The 22,569-nt window shown below is 52.4% G+C and overlaps 1 protein-coding gene across 2 annotated transcripts in view; it reads left to right on the forward strand.

Annotated features, from left to right (window-relative positions):
* Nucleotides 1–202: 202 nt before the first annotated feature.
* Nucleotides 203–22,569, forward strand: part of ALDH4A1 (aldehyde dehydrogenase 4 family member A1) — a 30,458-nt gene continuing 8,091 nt past the window's right edge. For both annotated transcript variants that reach the window (XR_014780378.1, XM_084787960.1), the window contains exons 1-12: nucleotides 203–450; nucleotides 13,435–13,528; nucleotides 13,619–13,711; nucleotides 14,505–14,552; nucleotides 14,898–15,053; nucleotides 16,428–16,577; nucleotides 16,656–16,730; nucleotides 17,889–18,076; nucleotides 20,265–20,338; nucleotides 21,088–21,284; nucleotides 21,495–21,542; nucleotides 22,339–22,491. Coding sequence is in view for 1 of the 2 variants with exons in the window: in XM_084787960.1 (XP_084644086.1) it covers nucleotides 392–450; nucleotides 13,435–13,528; nucleotides 13,619–13,711; nucleotides 14,505–14,552; nucleotides 14,898–15,053; nucleotides 16,428–16,577; nucleotides 16,656–16,730; nucleotides 17,889–18,076; nucleotides 20,265–20,338; nucleotides 21,088–21,284; nucleotides 21,495–21,542; nucleotides 22,339–22,491 (1,335 nt within the window). In the remaining variant the exon portion in view is untranslated. The remainder of the gene's footprint in view (nucleotides 451–13,434; nucleotides 13,529–13,618; nucleotides 13,712–14,504; nucleotides 14,553–14,897; nucleotides 15,054–16,427; nucleotides 16,578–16,655; nucleotides 16,731–17,888; nucleotides 18,077–20,264; nucleotides 20,339–21,087; nucleotides 21,285–21,494; nucleotides 21,543–22,338; nucleotides 22,492–22,569) is intronic.

Consider the following 22,569-nt stretch of genomic DNA (forward strand, 5'->3'; position numbering starts at 1 on the left):
AGTCCGTCCTAAGAAGGATGCAACTTGCGGGTTCTGCTGATTCGCCTGGAGGCTTCCACCCGTGACTCTGATTGGTCAGTGAGGCTCACGCCCCCTCTCTCCTTGGGTCATACCACAAGGAGAGGAGGAGAGGAGGAAAGGAGAATAAAGCATTTATTTCAGGGCTTTTCTGCCGCGTTCCCTTGCTTCGGAGTCCACAGTGGCTTTTTAAATATTGAATAAGGCTGATGTTTATTGACAGGAGGGTGATATCTGAGGAGGGACCCCGAACTAGGTGACCCGGGAGATGCTGCGCCTCCCGCAGAGGTGGTGCGCTCCGGGCATGGCTAGTCCAGCCTCTCGGAGTTGATTCCGAGCTTCCAACAGCCCCAGGATCCTCAGAACCTTCGCGATGCTGCCGCTGCCTGCGCTTCGCCGAGCCTTGCTGTCCCAAGTCTGGAGGGGCCCTGGGTGAGTGAACCCCTGTCGCAACTGAGCTCTGAGAGCCGCGGACGACTCCCCTTCTGCGGGTGCCCCGGACCGCAGCCACTCTCTTCGGGGTTCCCACGGTTTCCCTATGCACGGGGTCGCGTCCTGCAGAGCCACCTTCCCATGGAGATCCCGCGGCCCCTTCCTGCGGCTCCCTATACCAGTGACTGTCAACCTCCCTAAGGTTGCGACCCATTAATACAGTTCCTCATGTTGTGGTGACTCCCCAACCGTAAATTTATTTTCGTTGCTGTTTCGTGACTGTAATTTTGCTACTGTTTTGAATCGTAGTCTGATATGCAGGATATGTCATATACTACCTCTGTGAAAGGTTCGCTTGACCCCAGAGGGGTCGCGACTGCCCTAGATGGTGACTTTAATTTAGCCAATGAGCCTACTCTTGCTGATTGCTGCGGTTGAGTGTGATGCCCGGGATTGTCACACGCCCCTTCCTCCGCTAAGCTTCCTCCAAATGTGCTGATTGTCCCAGACCTGGGGACAAACCCGAGTTCATATTCTGGTGTCTCCTGATACTCTCAGGGACCTACCTCTCTGCCTGGTCAATATTGGACCATAATAAATTTTGTAACGTGTGATGTGGCTTATTTTGAGATTTGCATAAGTTCATTAAGATAAAAAAATTTTTTAAGTGTTTTGTAAACAGGGAGGGTAGGGTCCCACGCCCTTTAATCCTAGCACTAAGGGGGCAGAAGCATGTGGATCTCTAAGTTCAAAGCCAGTCTGGTCTACCGAGCAAGGTTCTAGGTGGGTCAGAGCTACCCAGGGAAACCCTGTCAAACAAGCACAAAACAAACAAAGAAGTGTTTGGTTAGCTCCCTGCAGGCAGAGGCAGGCGGATCTCTGAGGGTTTAAGGCCAGGGGCCAAGGTGGTCTGTGTAGTGAGTGCTAAGACTGGCCAGGGTCTTGTGAGAGACCCTGTTGCCAAAAGAGGTAGGTGTCTGGTTATCACTCTGAGGCCTGCCACTTTCGTTCCGACTTCTCGTTGTGAGGCATAGACAGTCATTACAAGTCATGAGGGGACTGACAACTGCCATCCCAGGTCCTCCCTAGTGGGCTCACAGTCTGTTGGGCTTGGGTATTTTTATTCCATGTTTCTGTCTGCCTTCCTTTTAGAGTTACACTATACCCTACACCCCGCACCCCTAATTTACTTGCTGTTTGCAGGCTCTGTGGCCCGTGACCCACTATGTTTTTCCTCCCCTGAGTTGAAACCTCTTTGAGTTAATCAGTGACCCTCCCCCTGCCCCCATGGGTGAGTTTGGAATCTTCTGCATGCCGTGATGGGAAGCTGGCAGGAAAAGCACATGGGAGTGTGTGTGTGTGTGTGTGTGTGTGTGTGTACATGCATGCGCATGTGGGGGCGTTCCTCTTTCAAGCTGATAACTCCAATCTGCCAACTCCTTCCTGCTCTGAGACCACCCACGGTAAGACCTAGTAGATTCTCAAGTCTTCCTTGTATCTCTCCGGGTGTCAGCGTGCTCCTCCTAAGTGCACTCCTGAGGAGCCCTCAGGAATTCAGGGAGTGGGGCTCCAGGGAGTCTTCAACTTAGTGTCAAGAAAGGCATGGACACAAGGCCCTCTGATCACCTGTAGGAACCAGTCCATGGGATAAAGTAGTTCCAAACAGCGGTATCATTTAGCTGGCTAACAAGTATGGTGGACCCACAACGGAGCCAGGGGCTTGTTCCGTCCCTCTCTGCAACTGGGGAACCTCTGCCTGTTCAGACAGATGTAGCTGGAGTTACAGTTGGTCTAGAGCCAGGTCCCGCTCGCTGTTCGGTGTTCAGCCTCCCGAGCTGGGGGGGTAAAAGCAGATTTTGCAACCAGTTCTCTGGGCTCTGGCTGCCTGGTTTTTGGACAGTGCTGCTGGCCTGGCAGGATGCCCAGATGGGTTTCTCAACATCAACAGCATCCATTCACCTTTGGGGCAGGTTCACCCTGCTAAAGGCTTAGGAGCACTTCCAGTCTGTGCCCCTGGTGCCGGTGGCTTTTCGAGTCACGACAGTAACTCCAGATAGGTGTCTTCTTGTCGCTGGTTGAAAGGCTCACAGCTGCGGTTGTTTGGTTCCTCATACTTATTAAGAGTTTTTATTATTGTTGTTGTTTTGTTTTGAGACAGAGTTTCTGTGTGTAAATAGCCCTGGCTGTCCTGGACTTGCTTTGTAGACCAGGCTGGCCTTGAACTCACAGAGATCTGCCTGCCTCTGCCTCCTGAGTGCTGGGATTGAAGGCGCGCGCCTCCACGCCCAGCCTTGTTTTGTTTTTGAGAAAGGGTTTTTCTGTGCAGCTCTGGCTTTCTGCTGGCCTCATCTACCTGCCTCTGGGATTAAAGGCACGTGTCACCACTGCCTGGCTTTTAAAGATTTTCTTTTCTCCGTGAGTGTGTGTTGTGTCCCTGTGAGTTTATGTGCATTTATGTACACCCAGGTGCCTGCAGAGGCATGAAAATGGTGTCACAGGGAGGAAATTCCTTCCCACACGCTGACAAAAGAACTCTAACTCGGAAGAGTTTAACTATGGGGTCTCTGAGTGAAACATTCAATCTCCTTTAAGATAATTCATTTATTATTTTACTTATGTATATGTGTGAGCCTGAATGAGTTTTGGTGTACCACACAAGTAAGTGCAGAAACTTCTCGAGGCCAGAAGAAGCGCTGCATCTCCTGGAACTGGAGTTACAGGTGGGTATGGGTTGCTAGAATCTGAACCCAGATCCTATTAACCCCTGAGCCATCTCTCCAGCTCTGTGGATATTAACCCCTGAGCCATCTCTCCAGCTCTGTGGAATGCAAATTCTGTAATTCACCCGCCTCTCTGTCTCTGCAACATTGGACATTGGACTCAGGGCTTCCTGCATCCTAGGCAGTACGGAATTGTATCCCTAGCCCTAACTTGTAATTTAAAAAAAATTTTCAAATTACATTTATTTATTTATTTGTGTGTGTATACATATGCAAATGAGTACCTGTGGAGGTCAAAGGACAACCTGCCAGTCCTCTCCACTATGTGGGTCCTGGAGATTGAACTCTGGTCATTAGGCTCAATGGCAAGCGCCAATGAATGACCTCTTCTGCCCACTCAGCTCATCTCATGTTATTATTATTTTTTTTCCAAGTCAGGGTTTTTCTGTGTAGCCTTGGCAGTCCTGGAACATGCTCTGTAGACCAGGCTGGCTTTCTGAGTCTAGGATTAAAGGCGTGTGCCACCACTGCCCGACTTCATTTTGTGTTCTTAATGGATTTGTGGACTCACATCTAATCCCTGCTTGGATGCCAGGTATAAAAGGAGCTTATTCGCCTGCTTCTGTTGTTGTCTGGGAGGCTTACTGCCTCTGTCTGCTAACCTAGGCCAGGTCCTGGAAGCTTCTAGCCTCCGTACAGCCTAACCTAGGCCTGGAATGTTTTCAGCCTCTGAAACTTACTGCTGAATAAACTCACCCTTCCTTGTTCTTTCTGAGCTCTGCTGCCTGGTTCAACTCAGCTGTTCTGGCTCAAACTCCTCTCCCAGCTGATTTATTCAATCTGGCTTTTCTCTCGGCCTCTGAATTGGCTCTGCTTGGACTCAAATTAACTCCAGTGATCTGCTGTAATCTCCTGGCTCCTTCTCAATTCTCTGGCTTGTTCTCTTATTCAACCTCACTCTGTAACGCTCTCCCCATAAACCTGCCTCCCCTCTCCTCAGTCTCGGTGTTGCCCGTAAGTAGCTTTCCTTTCCTCTCTGTTCTTGTGAGAGTTGAGCGTTTCCTGTTCTGTCAAATCTTTCTCTGGATTTGTTACTTTTTCTGCCACTCAATTAGACATCACTTTCAAACATGGGTGCTTCCTTCTACAAACTAACTTTACCTTCATTGTTTGGGATTAAAGGTGTGTACCACCACGCCTGCATCTAAGCTTTTCTTTACCTGAAATTTGTTCTATACAGGCTGGCCTTGAACTCAGCACTGCTTGCCTCTGTCTCCTGGATGGAAGGCGTGTTTGTATTCCAGCCAGATCACACAGACCTAGAAGGTCTTTGGATGTGATCTCTTGCCAGAGCAGCCGTGTTCTGAATTAAAATTCCTCTGCAGCCGGTTTTGGGATTTTTAGTTCAAGAGACTGACTTATCTAAGGGTGATGAAACACAGTTGCTCCTCATTGCGGTGTAGCAAACAAAAGCACACACACACACACACACACACACACACACACACACAATTAAAAATAAACAAACTTTGGGGTTGGCAGTTAAGAGCACTGACTGTTCTTCCAGAGGACCCAGGTTCAATTCCCTGCAACTGCATGGCACCTCACAACTGTCTATAACTCCAAGAGCTCACACCCTCACACAGACATACATGCAAGCAAAAACCCATAAATGCACATAAAAATGAAAATAAATAAATTGCTTTAAAAAAATTCATAGGCAGAGGCAGGTGGATCTCTGAGTTCAAGGCCAGTTTGGTTACAGAATGAGTTACCAGGACAGCCAGAATTACATAGTGAGACTCTATCTCAAAAAACAAAGAAACAAAAAACCAAAAACCAATCAACCAAACAAACAAAAAATGAAAGCAAAAAACCAAATAAATAAATAAATAAAATTGATGTGTGTGTGTTAGGAATACAGCCTAGTGGTAGAACACTTGACTGGTATGTAAGGGTTTATCTTCAATTCCAAGCATTAAAAACAACAACAACAACAGAAGCAAAATCCACACCTAACGTCATGTGAGGCTCATAGTCAAGGTGCAGAATGACCTGCACCTGAAATGTGTCTGCATTTTCTCTCTAGACTGGGGTCCCACACCCCGTGTGTGTGTGCATGTGAATGCAAATATTTTATAATCCAAAGAGATATGAAATCCAAAAGAACGTAAAAGCTACATAGCTTATTTTCCTCTTCATAGGTGTGTCATCCCTACCTGGATGCCCCCAGGACATGGGGTTGTCACTGACACCTGCTAATCTCTGGCAGACACCAAGTAAATGAATGAACTTGTCAACTAGCCATTCCTGATAGTAGACGGGATTTTTTTTTTTAATCAGCAGATCACCATGTGGCCTTGGAGGAGGGACTGGCGATGGTGGCTGGTGACAATGGCTTCCATTTGCCTTTTTATTTTTCTTTCATTTGAGGTGGTCTCTCATGTTGCCCAGGCTGGCCTTGAACTTGCTATGTGGCTGAGGGTGATACCGAACTTCTGACACTTCAGGAGGCCTTCACATCTCAGATGCTGGGATGGCAGGGGTACGTGGCTCAGAAGCCCAGGCTTGGTGCATGCTAGGCAGGTCCTCTACTGACTCAGCCATGCCCCCAGGCCCTTCCTCAGCCCCTCAGCAGCCTGTGATAACAGAAGTTCACACTTCTCCTTTCACAGATTAAACAACCAAGGCCGGTGGAAATGGAGGGAAACTTGCTGAGGCTTCAAGCTGATGAACACCAGGCCTCTCTCTCATCTGCTTGTTTCCTTTCTGCCTTGATCCTGACCTCTGCCCTTTTCTGTGTTAACTTTCTCATCCAGGCCCTTAGTGATACATCCCTGCCCAGATCCTTTGAAACGGGCAAGATACATATTTACATGTAAATTCACATCTGTGGGTGAGTGTGTGGGCCCACAATGCATTGCTGGGGATGGGACTCAGGTCCTAGGTGAGTGCTCTAGCACTGAGCGTTCCCTTTCTTTACACAAAAACTCAAGAAATGGGAGAGCTAGCCAGCTATGTCGTTGGCTTATCATGGATGTTATTTCTGTCCCTGGCTTGCCTTTGCACCAGAACCCATCATCGGTGAGTCTTCCTGCGCCCTGCCGTTGCTGCTGGGTGTTCTTGGCCCATTTATGTGTTTGGCTTTTGTCACGGGCACAGGCACTGGCTCTTTTCCTTGTTCCTAGGCACATGTCAGGGTCCCCCAGGTGGAGTGTTTGCACCTCACCCAGGACTCCGCCTCAGTGTCGGCATCTGCACAGTAGGGATAATCCTGACAGTCAGGGCACAGCAACAGGTATCAGAGCATGAGGGTGGTGCTTGGCACTCCTCTGTGAATGCTTCAAAGACCTAGGTGGAACCGGAGGTCCTGGGAATGCTCCCGGCACTGGTCAGGTCCACGCTCATCAGCTGGTGCTGGCACCTGGAAATATTCTGCGCCTGGCACACAGTAGGTGTTGAGCTGTTGCTGTTAGAATGGGCCAGAACAAAGTGCAGCTTGGATCCTGGCTCTACCTCTAAGCGGCTCTGTGGACCTAGGTGGGGTGTAACCTCATGTCCTTGTGTGGGAGATATCAGTGGCTGATTCACAGGGATGTCTTGTCTTCTGGATTTGTTTTTTTTTTTTTTCTTTTTCTTTTTTTTTTCTTGCAGTACTGGGATCTTGTGTGTGTGAGGCAAGTGCTTTACCATGGGACTAAATGTCCAGCCCCCTTTTTATTTATATTTATTTATTTATTTTTAGTTTTCGAGACAGGGTCTCTCTGTGTAGCCTTGGCTGTCCTGGACTTACTTTGTAGACCAGGCTGGCCTCGAACTCACAGCGATCCACCTGCCTCTGCCTCCCGAGTGCTTGGATTAAAGGCGTGCACCACCACTGCCCAGCATCAACACCCCTTTTTAAAAAAAGCCTTTATTTTATAACAGGGTCTTACCAGGTTGCCCAGGCTGACCTTGAACTTGCAACCTTCATGCCCCAGCCTTGGAGTAGCTGGGCTTTTGTAATCCTTTCATCACTAGGCTTTGCTTGTCTTGGGGGTTGAGTGAGTTTATGGATACCGAGTAGTTTTGACATGTGCTCAGCACCCTGAAAACACAGGATTGCTGTAATACGGTCACCCCGCCTATCTTTCACAACAGGGCCTTGGGGTCAGCCCTGACAGAAATGCCAAGGATAGCAGGCAGCAAGAAAGTCCTTAAGGTTGAGTGTGGTGGCACACGCTTTTATTCCCAGCACTTGGGGAGGCAGAGGCAGGTGGATCTCTGTGAGTTCGAGGCCAGCCTGGTCTACAAAGCAAGTCCAAGACAGCCAAGGCTACACAGAGAAACCCTGTCTCAAAAAAAATAAAAAAAATAAAATAAATAAATAAATAAATAAATAAATTTCCCTACAAACATGCCTGTAGAGGAATTTTAATTCAGACCATGGTTATTCCGGCAAAAGATCACATCCAAAGACCATCTAGGTCTGTGCCGTCCCACTGGAATATAAACATGCCTTTAATCCAGGAGACAGAGGCAAGCAGATCTAAAATCAAGGCCAGCCTGGTATAGAGCAAGCTTCGAGGAAAGAAAGCTTAGATCCGTGCACTGGTGGTGCACACCTTTAATCCCAAACAATAAAGGTAAAGCTAGTCTGTAAAAGGAAGCACCCGTGTTTGAAAGTGATGTCTAATAGAGGAGCAGAAAAAGGGATGAGTCAGAAAAAAGAATTGACAGACTAAGATACCCTCAACTCTCAGGAGAAAAGGGAGGAAAGAGAAGCTACCTAAGGGGCAATGCAGAGGTGGGGGTGGCGGGGGGAGAGAGAGAGAGGGGGGGGGCAGACAGGCAGGCAGGCAGACAGAGGTCAGAGAATGAGAAGGAGCCAGAAGATTACAGCAGATTGCTGGAGTGACTGGGAGGCCAAACAGAGCAATTCAGAAGCTAAGAGAAAAGCCAGATTGAATGAATCAGAGCTGGGAGAAGAGTTTGAGCCAGAACAGCTGAGTTGAACCAACCGGCCCAGAGCTCAGAAAGAACAAGTCAGGATCAGCTTATTAAGCAGTAAGTCTCAGAGGCTGAAAACATTCTAGGCTAGGAAATGTCTTAAGTTAATTCTGAGACCACGCAGCCCAGTGTGGGTGGCGCCATTCCCTAGGCAGGAGCTCCTGGGCTGAGCACAAGCACTTGAGCATGTATGTGTCCTCTCTCTCTCTGCTCTTGCCTGTGGGTTGTGACGCGACCCAGCTGTCTCAAGCTCTTGCCTGTCACTTTCCCCACAGCGACAGGGCCTGGGTTGTGACCTAACATAAACCGTTTTTCCTGCAAGTGCTTCATCAGTGTATTTTATCACAGCATTGGAAATGACTCAAGGACAGTATCCGTCTGTACCTCACGGAGCTCGGTGCTCGGGACCCTGAGAGCTCACGGCACGATCTGCGATCTGCGCTGTCTTCCAGGGCGTCAGGGTAAAGTGGCTCGCGTACGCTGCCCCCGCCCTGACCCCTGTACTTTCCCTTCCTCAGGAGCCTCCACTGCTACCCTAATTACACCTAATTGAGTGATAAGGGGGATTTCCCTTATCGGCTTCCAGATTACTGCTGGAAAACAGGAGGCTAAAGGAAGCAAGATAGTTTCTTTTACTTTCTTCTTGACCTGGTATTTAGCCAGCAGGAGGTACAGGCCCACAACTTCAGTCCTCGAAGTCTGATATCAGGCTCCCGCACCCCGTGTGTGCATGGCTTCCCAAGCTTTCTCTCTGTTGGTACTTAGTATGCGCTGGGTGGAGGGGACACAGGCTGCTCCAGGGAGCTTGTTGATTGCTTCAGGAGCAGGTGCTCAGCCTCCGCCAAGAACCCCTGCTCGGCTTTGAGATGGTGGAAAGGAGCCCCCTTCAGACTCGGTGTGGGGGGTCACCCTGTGAGGGGTATCCAAGTGCGGTGGAGGGTCCCAGGAGAGGATGGGCAGGGCAGCTGGGCTTCTGTAGGGGATATACTGCCGGGTGGGGGTTGGGGGGGGTGAATGGTGAACCTGAGGCCTCTTGCGGATTCAGAATCTTCATTTGATTTTATTATTATGTCTTAATTTATTTATTTTTATTTTACGTGCATTGTATGTCTACGGGTGTCAGATTTGGGAGTTACAGACAGTTGTGAGCCGCCATGTGGGTGCTGGGAATTGAACCTGGGTCCTCTGGAAGAACAGTCAGTGCTCCCAACCGCTGAGCCATCTCTCCAGCCCCCCAGAATCTTCGTTTTTAGAAAGAGTGGTTTTAAGTCTCCCTTTTCATGTTAAAATCTGGGTCTTGGGCCTGCAAGCCGGCTCAGCAGGTGGAGGCGCTTGCAGCCAAGGCTGATGACCCGAGTTTGGTTCTTGGGACCCACGTGGTAGGAGAGACTCTTACACAATGTTTCCTCATCTTCACATGATACATGTGACACATGAGAAAAATATAAATAAAGTATAGTCCTCACTGTGTTGTATGGACAGTCAGGGACCTCACTCATCCGGTAGTGGTCCCATGCAGTTGGAGTGGAGAACGCACACTTAACAATCCCAGCCAGCGCTCGAGGAGGTTCAAGGTCATCCTCCTTTACGTAGTGAGTTTGGACCTAGTCTGGCCTACACGGTGAGACCCTGCCTCAAGAGTAAAATAACAAAGTTTGCTGCCTGCAAAACAGTGAGTGTGCTGTATTGCAGTGTGGCAGTGTCGTGCATGTCCTGTGTTGCAGCGTTCCCTGGTTGAAAAAGGTCCCTCTTGACTGGCTTGCGTCTGTGAGGTTTCTGTGTGGTTGATCTATGATACGTTCGTGATGACTCAGTTGTTTGGTGTGCACCTGTTCTTAGAACAAGGCCCCGGTGCTAATGAGGCAGCATTGTGTAGCCTGGGTTATGGGACTAGCAGCCCAGAGATAGTGGAAGAGTCACGGCTGGTCCATCGGTTCTGACGAGGCTTGATGGCACTTTGAACCTTGGACAGGGTGGAGCCATGCCCTCTACCTCCCCATCTCCTCCCCTAAAGAGCGCTGAGTTTGCTGGTCCAGGCTTTTCCAGGAAATCCTGACGTCTCCTGCCACCAGCAGAGAAAGGGAATGTGGTCTGACGGGGAAGGAACAGCTTACTGGCTCCGGACCTGGCTGGAGGTCCCTTAGGGGTTGTCCTGGGTTGCTAGGGAAACACGAGTTGGGTGCAGACCCTGCTCTGTGCTTCCTCTCCACATCAGGAGGATGGAGAACAGGGTCAGGTTTGCATCCTGGAGCTAGGTACCTGTTGAGTGAGTTCTGGAAATGTGGGGGGGAATAAACAGACTGGTGGGTGGATTAACATTGTGTTGTTCCTGTGGGGTAAGAGTGCTGACTGCATGAAGGAGGGAAGGAAGAAAGGAAGGAAGGAAGAAGGAAAGAAAGGAAGAAAGAAGGACAGACATCATGTCTAGAAAGTCCTTTGGGAATTCTCCTAGAGTGATTGTTCTTTTATTTTTTATTTTTCTTTCCCCAAGATGGTTTCTCTGTGTAGCCTTGGCTGTCCCTGAACTCAGAAATCCGCCTGCCACTGCACCCAGCTTAAGCAGTGGTTCTTAACCTGTGGGTCATGACCCCTTTGGCAACTCTCTATTTCTAAAAATACTTACATTACGACTCATAGCAGTAGCAAATTATAGTTATGAAGTAGCAACGAAAGTAATCTTACGATTGGAGGTCACCACAGGACAAGGAACTGTGTTGAAGGGTCTCAGCGTTAGGAAGGTTGAGAATCACTGTCCTGGAAGCCTCGAGAATGATCTGCCTCCATCTTCATCTAAGCCAGTGGAGTGGTGCCTGTAAGGCAAAACGAGAGCGAGCCCGTTGGAAGGAAGGCCTGTTATTTTTGGCACCACTTGACTCGGGCTCAACTTGATCTTTGAACCAGCCTTTTCAGGGCCTGGAGCCTTTCCAGAGCCAGAGAAAGCCCCTGCGAGCCTGAGGTCACAGCGAGCCTCTGCCCTGGGCCACCAGGGGAGGGCGGTCTATAGATTTCTGTTTCTGGATAGGTGGCAGGGAAGAGAGGCCTGGTGTGGGTGGGGTAAGGGCTGACTTTGTCCCAGCAGAGGAATATGATCATGGTGCCGGGAGGGGGTGGGGGGGGTGGGGGGTGGGGGGTGGGGGGGATGGGGGTAGGGGTGGGGGGGGTCTTTGGAGACTCCTGAGACTCTAGCCAGAGCCAGTGGGTGAGGGATGACTGGGATGGTCACGCACAGCTGGAGACGACCTTTGAAGCTACACTGGCGCATTCTAGTTCTTAGGAAGCAGGCTCCAGGCTCCAGGCTCTGTAGAGGAGTAGGTAAGCTGGGCCGGCAAAGAGGGATCTTGACTGAGTGGCAGTGTTGCCTTTGACTTACCTGCTTCGAGAGAGGACAGAGCCCACCAACATGATGGGTGGCCGGCTACGGCCTGGAGCCCCACTGAACTCGGAACCGTGGGGTAGATTTTTTTTTTTACCCTTCCCCTGTCAGCCCCTAGACAGGAGGAGCAGGAGGGGACATGGTGGGTGTCTCTAGCTTCGCCTTCTTGTAGCTGATTCCGTCGTAACCCTATGGGCCTCTCTATTTTGTACTCGAACAACAGGAAGGCAGGACCGGGTCTGAGACAGCCTCTGGCCAGTTCTCCCTATTGGCTAGACAAACGTGGGACCAAGGAATGTGCCTTGGCCTCTGGGTGCTTAGCTCCCACCCCTGTGCCCCCCCCACCCCCAACCCCCGCCATAAGGTCTTACCAGCAAAGTCGCTCTTCCTCATCCTCAGCCCTCTTTCTGCCTTTACCCGACAACCTCTCTGCTCTTCTCTCCGGAATTGTAGCCTCTGGGCCGTACCCACCACATGTACCCACCACACGCGGATTTGTTTTCGCCTCCCTCCAGGCCTCCCTGGCTACACCTATGGGCCTTCATGCTCCTTCCCATGAAAAAAGGGGAACCACATGGCCCGCCCCCTCCCTCAGCCTGGCCGATCTGTCCTGGTGAGCACAGTTTTGCTCCGAGACCCAGACAGAATGAAGCACAGAGCTCTCCTCATCCTCTCTAAGCACAGTCCAGGCCACTCTGCACCCACAAAGTAGCACTTGGGGGAGGGCCTTGCTTTTCTGCCCAACTGTAGCGTCTGCTCTCATTTCCCGACAGAGCTCAGCCCAGAGCACTGCCCAGGTTTCTGAACTGAACTGTCCCCTCAGTCCACCCTGCCAGAGCCTGCGGACACCTCCCTCCCCCAATTCCGTCATGTGACAGCCTTCCTTAGTGTCTTGCACTCAGTACCCGTGCGATCCTTTAATACAGTTCCCCATGTTGTGGTGACCTCCCCAACCATATAACTATTTCATTGCTACATCATAACTGTAATTTTGCTGCTGTTCTGAATCCCAAAGGAAACATCTGATATACAGGACCCCCCCCCCCAAAAAAAAACCTCACCTCACGACCCACAGGTTGAGAACCACTGATCTAGACTCCAATTCTGGCCTTCAGTGAGTCATTTATGTTATATGACTGGGAGACCTGCGCTGTCAGGAGCTCCTGTTGGGGCTCGCGAGGCCTGCCCTGGGGCCTGTGCTCAGCATTACGATGCCCTCTGAGCTGTCCTCATTCAGAGAAGAAACTGAGGCCTCGGGGAACGTCTCATGTCTGGGAAGTGGAAGAGCTGGGCCTTTAGCTCTTGAATGATGGGCCCAGGGTGCTGGCTCTGTTCCCTCCATCTTCCCCTCTTTGCACTCCTAGACAAAGAAGGAGGTGGCTGCCACAGGCATCCAGGTCACAGGAACCCGGCACTGGTTCTCTGAACATTAAGAAAATTAACCTTGGGGCTAGAGAGATGGCCCAGTGGCTAAGAGCATGGACTGCTCTTCCAGAGGTCCTGAGTTCAATTCCCGGCACCCACATGGCGGCTCACAACCGTCTATAACTACAAGATCTGACACCCACAGACTTACATGCAGGCAAAACACCAATGCATATAAAACAAAAATAAATAAATTACTTTAAAAAATTAACCTCAGACAGCCATGTGGGTTTAGTGGTTTATTCTTGCTCAGTGGCTGTAGAAACAGACTCAGAGCAGGCAAGTCTGCAGACCCACAGTGGTAGAACTACAATTCCTAAGTCTTAGGTCCAAAGCCATTGTCTCCCCAAGCCCAGGACTTGCTTGGTTTGATTTCTGCCACGTGGGCCAGCCCAGGAGCACCTGTGGAGACACAGGGACTGTCCTGGTGACTGCTAACCAGTCTGCCCCCCTCCCCCGCCCGTGCTTTGTTCACAGGCTGCGGTGGAAACACGCCTCCTCTCTAAAGGTGGCCAATGAACCCATCTTAGCTTTCACACAGGGCAGCCCTGAGCGGGACGCACTGCAGAAGGTAAGCATGTGGGCTACCCTCCAGAGTGTGGGGGGCAAGGAGCAAAGAGAGACAGGAAGTTCCCGTCTGTATTTCTGTCCCTCTCCCCAGGCTCTGGAGGACCTGAAGGGCCAGACAGAAGCCATCCCCTGTGTTGTCGGGGACGAGGAGGTGTGGACGTCTGACGTGCAGTACCAACTGTCGGTAGGTCTGCCGGGCAGGGCTCAGCCTCACCTTGCACCCAGGCCATCCCCCTGAAAGCTCACAGGCCTGGAGCTGTGGTCTCTGCCTGTAAGGGTCACTGCCCCCTCCTAGATTTTGAATTCCTTGGATGCCTAAACCTCTAGACTCAAAGGGTACCACGCCCAGCCCGCTCCTGAGTCATGCCGGAAGCCAGGAGCCTGGGAAGGGCGTGCGTGTCCCTGGCGGCTTCTTCTTACGGGCCAGTTGCAAGCTGGGGCCAGAGAGCTGGGTTCAGCCCTCAGGGAACTCCTGAGACTCACAGTCAGGGGCGGGACAAGGGAGGGCCAGTGATTCTACCTCAGGAGACCTGGGAGAGCACCGTGTGCTGGGTCCTGTTTGACAGAAATAACCTACCTGTCTCTCCGTGCCCCCATTGGCTTTGTGACTCTGAGCACAGGGCACCTTTGGAGATCAGAGGACAACTTTGGAGGTGGTTCTCTCTGGCCACCTCTCTGTGGCTTCCGGGGGTTGGAGTCATATTACTAAGCTTGAGCGGCAAGCGCCTTTACCTTGCCGAGCTGTTCTCGCTGGCCTGTTGGAAGAACTTTTAACTGAGGCTGGGGGCACAGCTTCTAGGCATGAGTGGGCGTGGGAAGGTGCCATGGCCTAGTGCCTTGTGCCCTAGGTAGATGGGCTGAGATTCAGACATGTCTGACTGACCACAGAGGCTGTGCTTTCCCTGAAAGGCAGAGTGATCTCTGGTCTTGGCCTTCCTTCCTTATGAACCAGGACACATCCCTCTCTCTCTTTTTAGCCCTTTAAACATGGACACAAGGTGGCCAAGTTCTGTTACGCGGACAAGGTGAGTCTCTGGTGCCCTGGCTGCCCTGCCAGTTGTAGGTGCGCCTCACTGTCTCTGTCCTTGACCCTGGAGAGTCCCCGGGCTGAGTCTGCAACCGAACTAGATATGTACAGGTTAGCTTGTCACAGGTCCCTAGGATGTGGTATCGCCTTAGTTAGGCCACGGGAGAAAGTGGGGCAGGAACTTTTGTAGCGGCTGACTAAGCTGGCAGGAGCCTAACACAGCTTGACAGCAGGAAAGGCTATCTGTTAGCAGTGTGGGCAAGGCTGGGGAGCCTTCTGTTGGTAGCTAGTGTCTTTCCGGTCTCCTTTCCATGCTCTGCAAGCCCTTTACCTCTCTCTCCAGGCCTTGCTCAACAAAGCCATCGACTCTGCCTTGGCTGCCAGGAAAGAATGGGACCTGAAGCCCGTGGCAGACCGAGCCCAGATCTTCCTGAAGGCGGCAGATATGCTGAGCGGTCCACGGAGGGCTGAAATCCTTGCCAAGACCATGGTGGGACAGGTGAGGACCGACAGGCCCAGTCCTACTGTTGTACTCCGTTCCTGTCACTGGACATTAGCTGCACATCTTCCGTGTGCCGGGAACAGTTGGGGACTTGGAGATGTTCCCCAAAACAAGGCTGAGGTCAGGATATAACAGGTTACCAGACTAAGCAGACTGGGCTAAGCCCGTGTGTCCTGCCATGGGCCCATCTATTCCTGTCCCCTTGGTCTGGGCCAAGCCTTTGTCATTTTAGGACCATCAGTTGTCCTACCAGAAGTGGCTGGCCTTCTGACATTGCTGTGTGGCTCTGCCATCTACAAATGTGTCGGGCTGTATGCATACATGGCCAGCCTGGGACAGATAGGCTGTATAAGCTACAGGTTGGGCCCCTTGCCAGTCTCCCTGCCTTCAGCTCAGCCAGGCTCCTACAGCCCTCTGTGGGAGCTCTTACACATCCACAACGTGGTTTCTGCCTCAGGGACCGCCGGAGTTTTCCCCAGGGCCTCACCACATTACTCGCGGCCACTCTCCTCATCCTGCCTGGTTCTCTAGTCATTTTTCCCTTCCCTGCCAGATGGTTCTGCCTATGAAGGAGTGAGTTTGGAGTCAGTAGGGGTCTGTGGGAAGTGCAGGCCTCTTCTGCCTCTGCCCAGCATCCCTAGGCCCAGAAGCGCCATTCTGCCCCATCCTGCAGTGTTCTGTTCCTTGTCAGTTACAGTTAAAGCTCAGGTAGCAGCAGGAGTGTTAAAGCGTAAATATTTACTGTGCGAGTGAGATGCGTCTTGCTTGATCTTCGTCTTTAAATTGTCAAAGGGGTCTCCTAGGAATTGAATTTGAGAAGTGGACTCCTTGAGGAAGGAGCCAGAGAGAGAGTTCAGCTTAAGGAACCACTCTCCTGAATTCCTAAGAACTAACCAAGGCCCCAGGCTACCTGTTGAGTCGCGTTTGCTCACCCTGTCTCCATGGTGAGAGCGCCCTCTGCTGCGTGGCTGTGGGATGACAGCTCCCCACTTCCCTTGCAGCTTTGAGCTTGTGACTTGAGTGACACTGTCAGGAAGATAGGCTTGTGCACTGTCACACTGGGATCCTTTTTTTATTTGGCCTGAGAGTCTAAGCAGCACCCTGCAGGTCTTTGCCTCCTGGGCTCCACACTCTAATGGTAATGCCAAAGAATTAGGAGCCGTGTAGCTCTGCATGATGGTCAACAGGTGCTTTCCGGGCCAGTGTATACGTCTCTCTGACAGGAGGGTTGGATACCTGCGTGAGAATCGGGTCCTTTCCCTCCTCAGTTCTGGGGCCATCCTGGTCAGTCTCCCAGAGGTTTTTTGTTCCCTTCTTGGGGCTGGCTCTGGCCTGTCCGCCAACACTGAACCTAGGCCGCCTTCCTAACAGGGCAAGACCGTGATCCAAGCGGAGATCGACGCTGCAGCCGAGCTCATCGACTTCTTCCGATTCAACGCCAAGTTCGCCGTGGAACTGGAGGGTGAACAGCCCATCAGCGTGGCACCCAGCACCAACCGTGTGGTGTACCGGGGGCTGGAGGTACTGCAGGGCAGGCAGTGAGCCACGGGGCCTGCGGGGGAGCCTCGAGCCCCACCTCACCCTCTCCCTCTTCCTCAGGGCTTCGTGGCTGCCATCTCGCCCTTCAACTTCACCGCAATCGGAGGCAACCTGGCAGGTGCACCGGCCTTAATGGTAAGGACCCACCGGCGACAAGGACACTCGGCCGTGCCCCATATCTCAAACAATCACAGATCATCTGCCCTCAGTCATGGGAGAAGGTAGAGATGGTAGCAGCTGGGGCCGTGGATACAACATTCTGGGTTCCGGCTCTTGGTTTATATTACATTCTAGCCTTGTCTATTGGTAGGAGACCCAGGCAGACCCCCAAGCTCAGAGGCACGGGGTCTCCTCCTCTGTCAAGCAGGAGCAATGATTTTGTCTGTGTGTCTGTGTGTGTGTGTATGTGTGTGTGTGTGTCTGAGAGCATGTCATTAGGTTGCAGAGACTGAGACATGCTAGACACCAGGCAGGTCCAGCCAAGAGTGAGCCATGGGTCTGCTGCTGGTGACCTGGAGTGTGCATACGTGTGGCAGCCATGCTCTGTGTGCTGATGTGCACGTGCCAATTGATTTATAAAGCAATGAGAAAAGTGGTTGCCCCCGTGTCTCTTTGCCACAGGACACCTGAGAACGTACAGCAGGGACTTGCTTGTCAAGGCTGCCCGGCTAGTAAACAGTGGAACAGATAGGGATTTGGAGGCTTGGTGTTTGGGGGCCTGAAATGAACGCTCCACGCTCCACTGCCATTGTTGGGTGAAGGTGCCTGTACCTTGGGAGCTCCCAGTCTGAGGTGGAGGCTACCACAGCCCTGCAGGAAGAGAGCTGGTGTTAGGGAAGGTAGCCTGGACCTTAGGCAGGGCACATGTGTCCTATGTGGGTGCACGGGGACAGCCTCGTGCATCATGGTGCCTGTGATGCTGCACGTGCTCTGACCCAGCACACGTGCGAAAAGTCTGTGAGGACTTGCCCAGCCACACCCAGGAGTGGCCCAGAACCCTGAGAACAACAGCTCTAGCCTGGAGTGAGGGCAGGGAAAGGGAGATCAGGCCAGGGTCAGAGGTGAAGACTTCCCTGGCAGTGGGGGTGGGGATGGGGGGTGGGGCAGGGGTGAGGGGTGAGAGGTGGGGCCCTCTGGCAAACTGTACAGATGTTACCTGAGTGGGCTTAGGTCGGGGACCATGGGTTCTAGTGGTTCCAGGTGGGGTGACCATGCTATTGGGTATGGTGGGGTACATTTGGAATGGCTGGCACCCTACCACCTTGTGAGTCATGTTGACCCCCTTTATGACAGGGCAACGTGGTCCTGTGGAAGCCCAGTGACACTGCCATGCTGGCTAGTTATGCTGTCTACCGCATCCTCCGGGAGGCTGGCTTGCCCCCCAACATAATCCAGTTTGTGCCAGCTGATGGGCCAACATTCGGGGACACAATCACGAGCTCAGAGCACCTCTGTGGCATCAACTTCACAGGCAGTGTGCCGTAAGTCCCTGGGGCGGGGTTGGGTAGGGCATGGGGTGGAGGGAAATGGTGCTGCTGGCTGGGGCTGTGACCCAGAGGTCACACACTGATCTTATCCACTTCCTCTGTGTGGCCAGGGGTGAACCACTGTGCCTTTCTGAATGTAGTTTTTTTGTTTTTGTTTTTTCTTTTCTTTTCTTTCTTTCTTTTTTTTTTTTTTTTTTTTTTTGGTTTTGTTTTTTGTTTTTTGTTTTCACCTCTCATGAATGTTGAGAGTGGTAGGTCCATATCTTGTTGAATATTTGACAAGATGGAAAAGGAGAAGGCTATGTGGGCTGGAAACACAGCCTGTGGCTGATAGCAGCTTTCCACCACAGAGGACATGAACGAGTGAGCCAGACATAGGACATCCTGGGCCTGCTTCTTGGAGAAGGCACACAGGTGGCAGATTGGTTAGGTGGAGGTGAGGAGGTGGGAACAGCGTCACAGGAAAGAAAAGGACACTAAACGGGCCTGCAGGCCAAGCGTGGCCATGCCTTACAGCGCATCATAATGTGATCATGTCCTCTAGGCCTGGAGGGTGGGCTGGGGGCAGGGATCTGCTCCTTAACTCAGCAGGGGTCTTCCAACCCCTTTCTGTGCCAAGGCTGGAAAGAAGTGAACAGTGAGGTCCAGGTCCCCTGCTTTTCATCCCCCCCCACTTCCCCACCCCCACGCCTCCCTTGCTCCCACCTCTCAGAGATTTAGCTCAGGGGCTCCTAGGAGCCTTTCGAATCTGCAGAGGTGTCTGGGCTGCATGCTGAAGGTATCAGAAGATGTGGAAGGTTCTAGAAGATGGTGTAAGCACAGTTGTTTCAGGGTTGCCCATTGAGAGTGTCTGCCTTTATTTTCTTGAATTCCTAACAGCCATGAGCTGGCCATGTGTAATTGGGACTGTCTTATTTTAAAACCCATATGGGCTGTGCTCTGGTTCCCTGGGCCTGCATGGTACCACTAGCTGGAGGTAGACAACACTTTCTTGGTCCCCCAAGTCCCACTCCAGGCCCTGAGTCTGTATAGCCCTGGTCTGCCCATTGCTGGCCCACCTCCCCCTACATCTGTACTTTACACTGGGATCTGGCTGGATCTGCTCCAGAGGCCTGGTCAGGAGGTTGTGGGTGCTAGGGCTAGGGACAATGGTCACAGACCTCACGGGGGTGTCAGAACTTAGGGCAGGGTACAGGGAGGGGCAATGTGAGCTGGCAGTCTGCAGGATTGGGGTCTGGACCCAAGGCGATCTGACCTTGGCAGAAAGGGCCACCGGCATAGACACTGTCAGGGGAAGTTGAGCCATGTGTAGGTCATTGACAGAGGAGCCTTCTGGGTGTCCGGGTAGAGTTGACCGGGACAGCCTGGCATCCCATTTTGCATCTGCCTCTTACCCTCTCACTGTGGGGGACCTACACCCCAGAGTACCTACCTGCTCCATACCTTCCCTTCCCGGACTGCTGGTGTGGGTGTGGGTGTGGGCGACAGCTTCAGGAGTGCTGATGAGGTCTTTTCCCCAGAGGCCTTCTCTGCCAGTGCTCAGGTCTCTGCCTGTTAGCAGGCAGAGTGGGCCCGGCCCCCCTGTTTGCCACGCTCTGGCAAGCTGCTAGGCCGAAGGTAGGAAAGTCATAAATTACCGTTAGCTGCTGCGGCTGGGTGATTAGCATTTTTATTGTTTTGTGGTGTCGGAGGTTGGTCACAGTGAAGCTTAGAGTGGAGGCTCTGTCTCTGGGGCGGCAGGTTGGGGCACGGCCTGAGCCGTTGGTTCGGTCCGTCCAGGCCAGGCACTGGGCCAACAATGCCCCCCATAGCTACAGGGATGTGTGTTTCTTGTCAGGGACCGCCGTGTGCCCGGTGTGATCCTAAGTTCTGACTCACACCGGAATCCCTGTGCATGAAATTCGTTCTTGTTACTAGGTGAGGTGGAGACTTGGAGGCTTGAGGATACTAAGTCCTGAGGCCAAGCCCACACAGCCCCGTGTCAGAGCTAGGATCAGCGCTTTCTGTTTTCACCTCTGGGCCTTCTAGGTGCCACCTTGCTCCCCACCCCCACCCCCCCCACACAGCTGCCACCGCCCACTTAGTTCCTCCTGGTGCTACAGTGACCCCAGCCTACCCCCTCTGGCACTTTCCCTAGGTCTTTCAGCCCCTTCCTGACATTTGCTCTACTTTTTGGTTCCAGCACCTTCAAACACCTCTGGAAACAGGTGGCCCAGAATCTGGACCGTTTCCGTACCTTCCCTCGCCTGGCTGGAGGTAAGCCCTGCCTCTCACATGCTGACAGGGACAACCCCCCTCTCCTTCCTAGGCCGTTATGAGAGAGCAGGAGATAGAGTGGGGTGACCAGGATCTTCTTGGGATGCTGGGAGTCAACACTGGGGGCTTCTCTAGCAGCCTCTGAGGTGGCCCCCTTGGGAGCCACATGTGGACACGGAACACTAAATCATGCCTGTGTTGGGGACTGAAAGCTGTGTTCCTTTAAGCTGATGTTAGTAACACACACACACACACACACACACACACACACACACACGGCTGGGCCTGCCATGGTAGATGTCACAGGTCTGAGTAGGGGAGCTGTTTGTGGGTGTGTGTATGGAGAGGGGACAAGAGAGGAAGAATCAGGCCAGTAGGGCAGCAGGGCCACCTGGTGGACAGTGGTAACTCTTCCTGAGAAACCATTCTGTGATCCCCAAAACTTGATACATGTGTGAAGGGAAGCCGGTGGAGTCTTCTATGGGGTTTCTCAGTACTCCATCTATATACTGGGAAAATATAACGAGATACGCAATGTTTCCCAAACTCCCTGGGCTACAGAGCCCCATTTTGCGAAGTCCCCACAGACCAAGGGTTGTAGAACACACTTAGGGAGGCCTGCCTCCCTTGAGACCTCCGTCTGGGGCACACTTTGACAGTAGAAGCTGGGACTGGTGTGGGGCTGTGGCTGGGTGTGGGTGGTGGCTTGGGCTACGGCCCGGTCCCGCCCTCAACCCTGTGCTCTACAGAGTGTGGCGGGAAGAATTTCCACTTCGTGCACAGCTCGGCGGACGTGGACAGCGTGGTGAGCGGGACGCTGCGCTCGGCCTTCGAATACGGTGGTCAGAAGTGCTCAGCCTGCTCACGCCTCTACGTGCCACAGTCGCTGTGGCCACAGATCAAAGGGCGACTGCTGGAGGAGCACAGCAGGATCAAAGTGGGCGATGTGAGTGGGGCTTCTACTGCACCCAGCAGGTGGCTGATGGGTTTGGGCTGCTGCCGTCTCTGCTCTTTGAGTGCCTCCCTGGGGCTCTCTCTGGCTCTCTGAGGCTGGGCCCTTCCCTCCAGGGCTCTGTGCACGTGGGGGTGGGCTGTGGGGAAAAGGCTCCCTTTGTCTCTGGCCTGCAGTGTCCCATCTCTCCCTTCTTGTCCCCAGCCTTCAGAGGACTTTGGGACCTTCTTCTCCGCAGTGATTGATGCCAAGGTAGGAAGGGGTGGGGCACAGTGCATTCTGGGGGAGGGGTGCTGGGCAAGGATCTAGGACAGAGAGGGGCAGGTTCGTCATTGTGGCTTGTAACCAGATATACACCTCCCTGGCCTTGGTCATCCATGGTGGGAAATTGCTCTTGTCTGCACATGCTGCAACCAGGCTCAGCAAGCCCCTAAAGTGCCTATGGGTGCACAATCTCATGTACGAACACATACAGGCAGGCTCACACATGCACTTGAGGAGGGCTCTGGACCCATTGTGTAGACAGCCGCCAAAAACACCTCACTGTAGCCACATGCACGTCACCTTAGCTACCTGTGCGCTTAAATGTAAGCGCGGCTACTTATGCACCTTTCTCTGTGTTTATCCCAGAGTGTGCTTATGTGTAAGGACAACTGTGGTTTTATCACACATGTGCGTGCCCACGTGCTACATGCTTAGATATGTATACGCAGATTCCACATACACAGCATACACACACACCACAACATACACATACATAACACACACATTCATAGCACCTACGTGTTCTCACATAAAACACCACACACTTACTATATAAACATTCACAGACACACCACTGCACACACACTCAAAGACGCATACATACGCACACATACATACACAACCGTGTATTCTTTCGTCTCTGTGTCTCTGTCATGGCCTTACTAACTTTAGTGGCTCCAACCTGCCCCCGCCCTTCCAGAATTCAGGCCCTTTAGGCAGAGGCTTTTGGGAGTGAGGGGGTGAGGGGGTGGCTGTCTCTGACACTGCTGCTCACCTGCCTTAGGCCTTCGCCCGCATCAAGAAGTGGCTGGAGCATGCGCGTTCCTCGCCCAGCCTCAGCATCCTGGCCGGGGGCCAGTGCAACGAGTCGGTGGGTTACTACGTGGAGCCATGCATCATTGAGAGCAAGGACCCACAGGAGCCCATTATGAAGGAAGTGAGTGCCGGCTTTCTAATGCTATCTGGTTTCTCCAGGAGGGGTGGTCTTAACAGGAGTGCCTCACAGCTGGAGGAG

Source organism: Acomys minous (genome assembly GCF_964271855.1).
Source record: "Acomys minous genome assembly, chromosome: 6".
NCBI lineage: Eukaryota > Metazoa > Chordata > Mammalia > Rodentia > Muridae > Acomys > Acomys minous.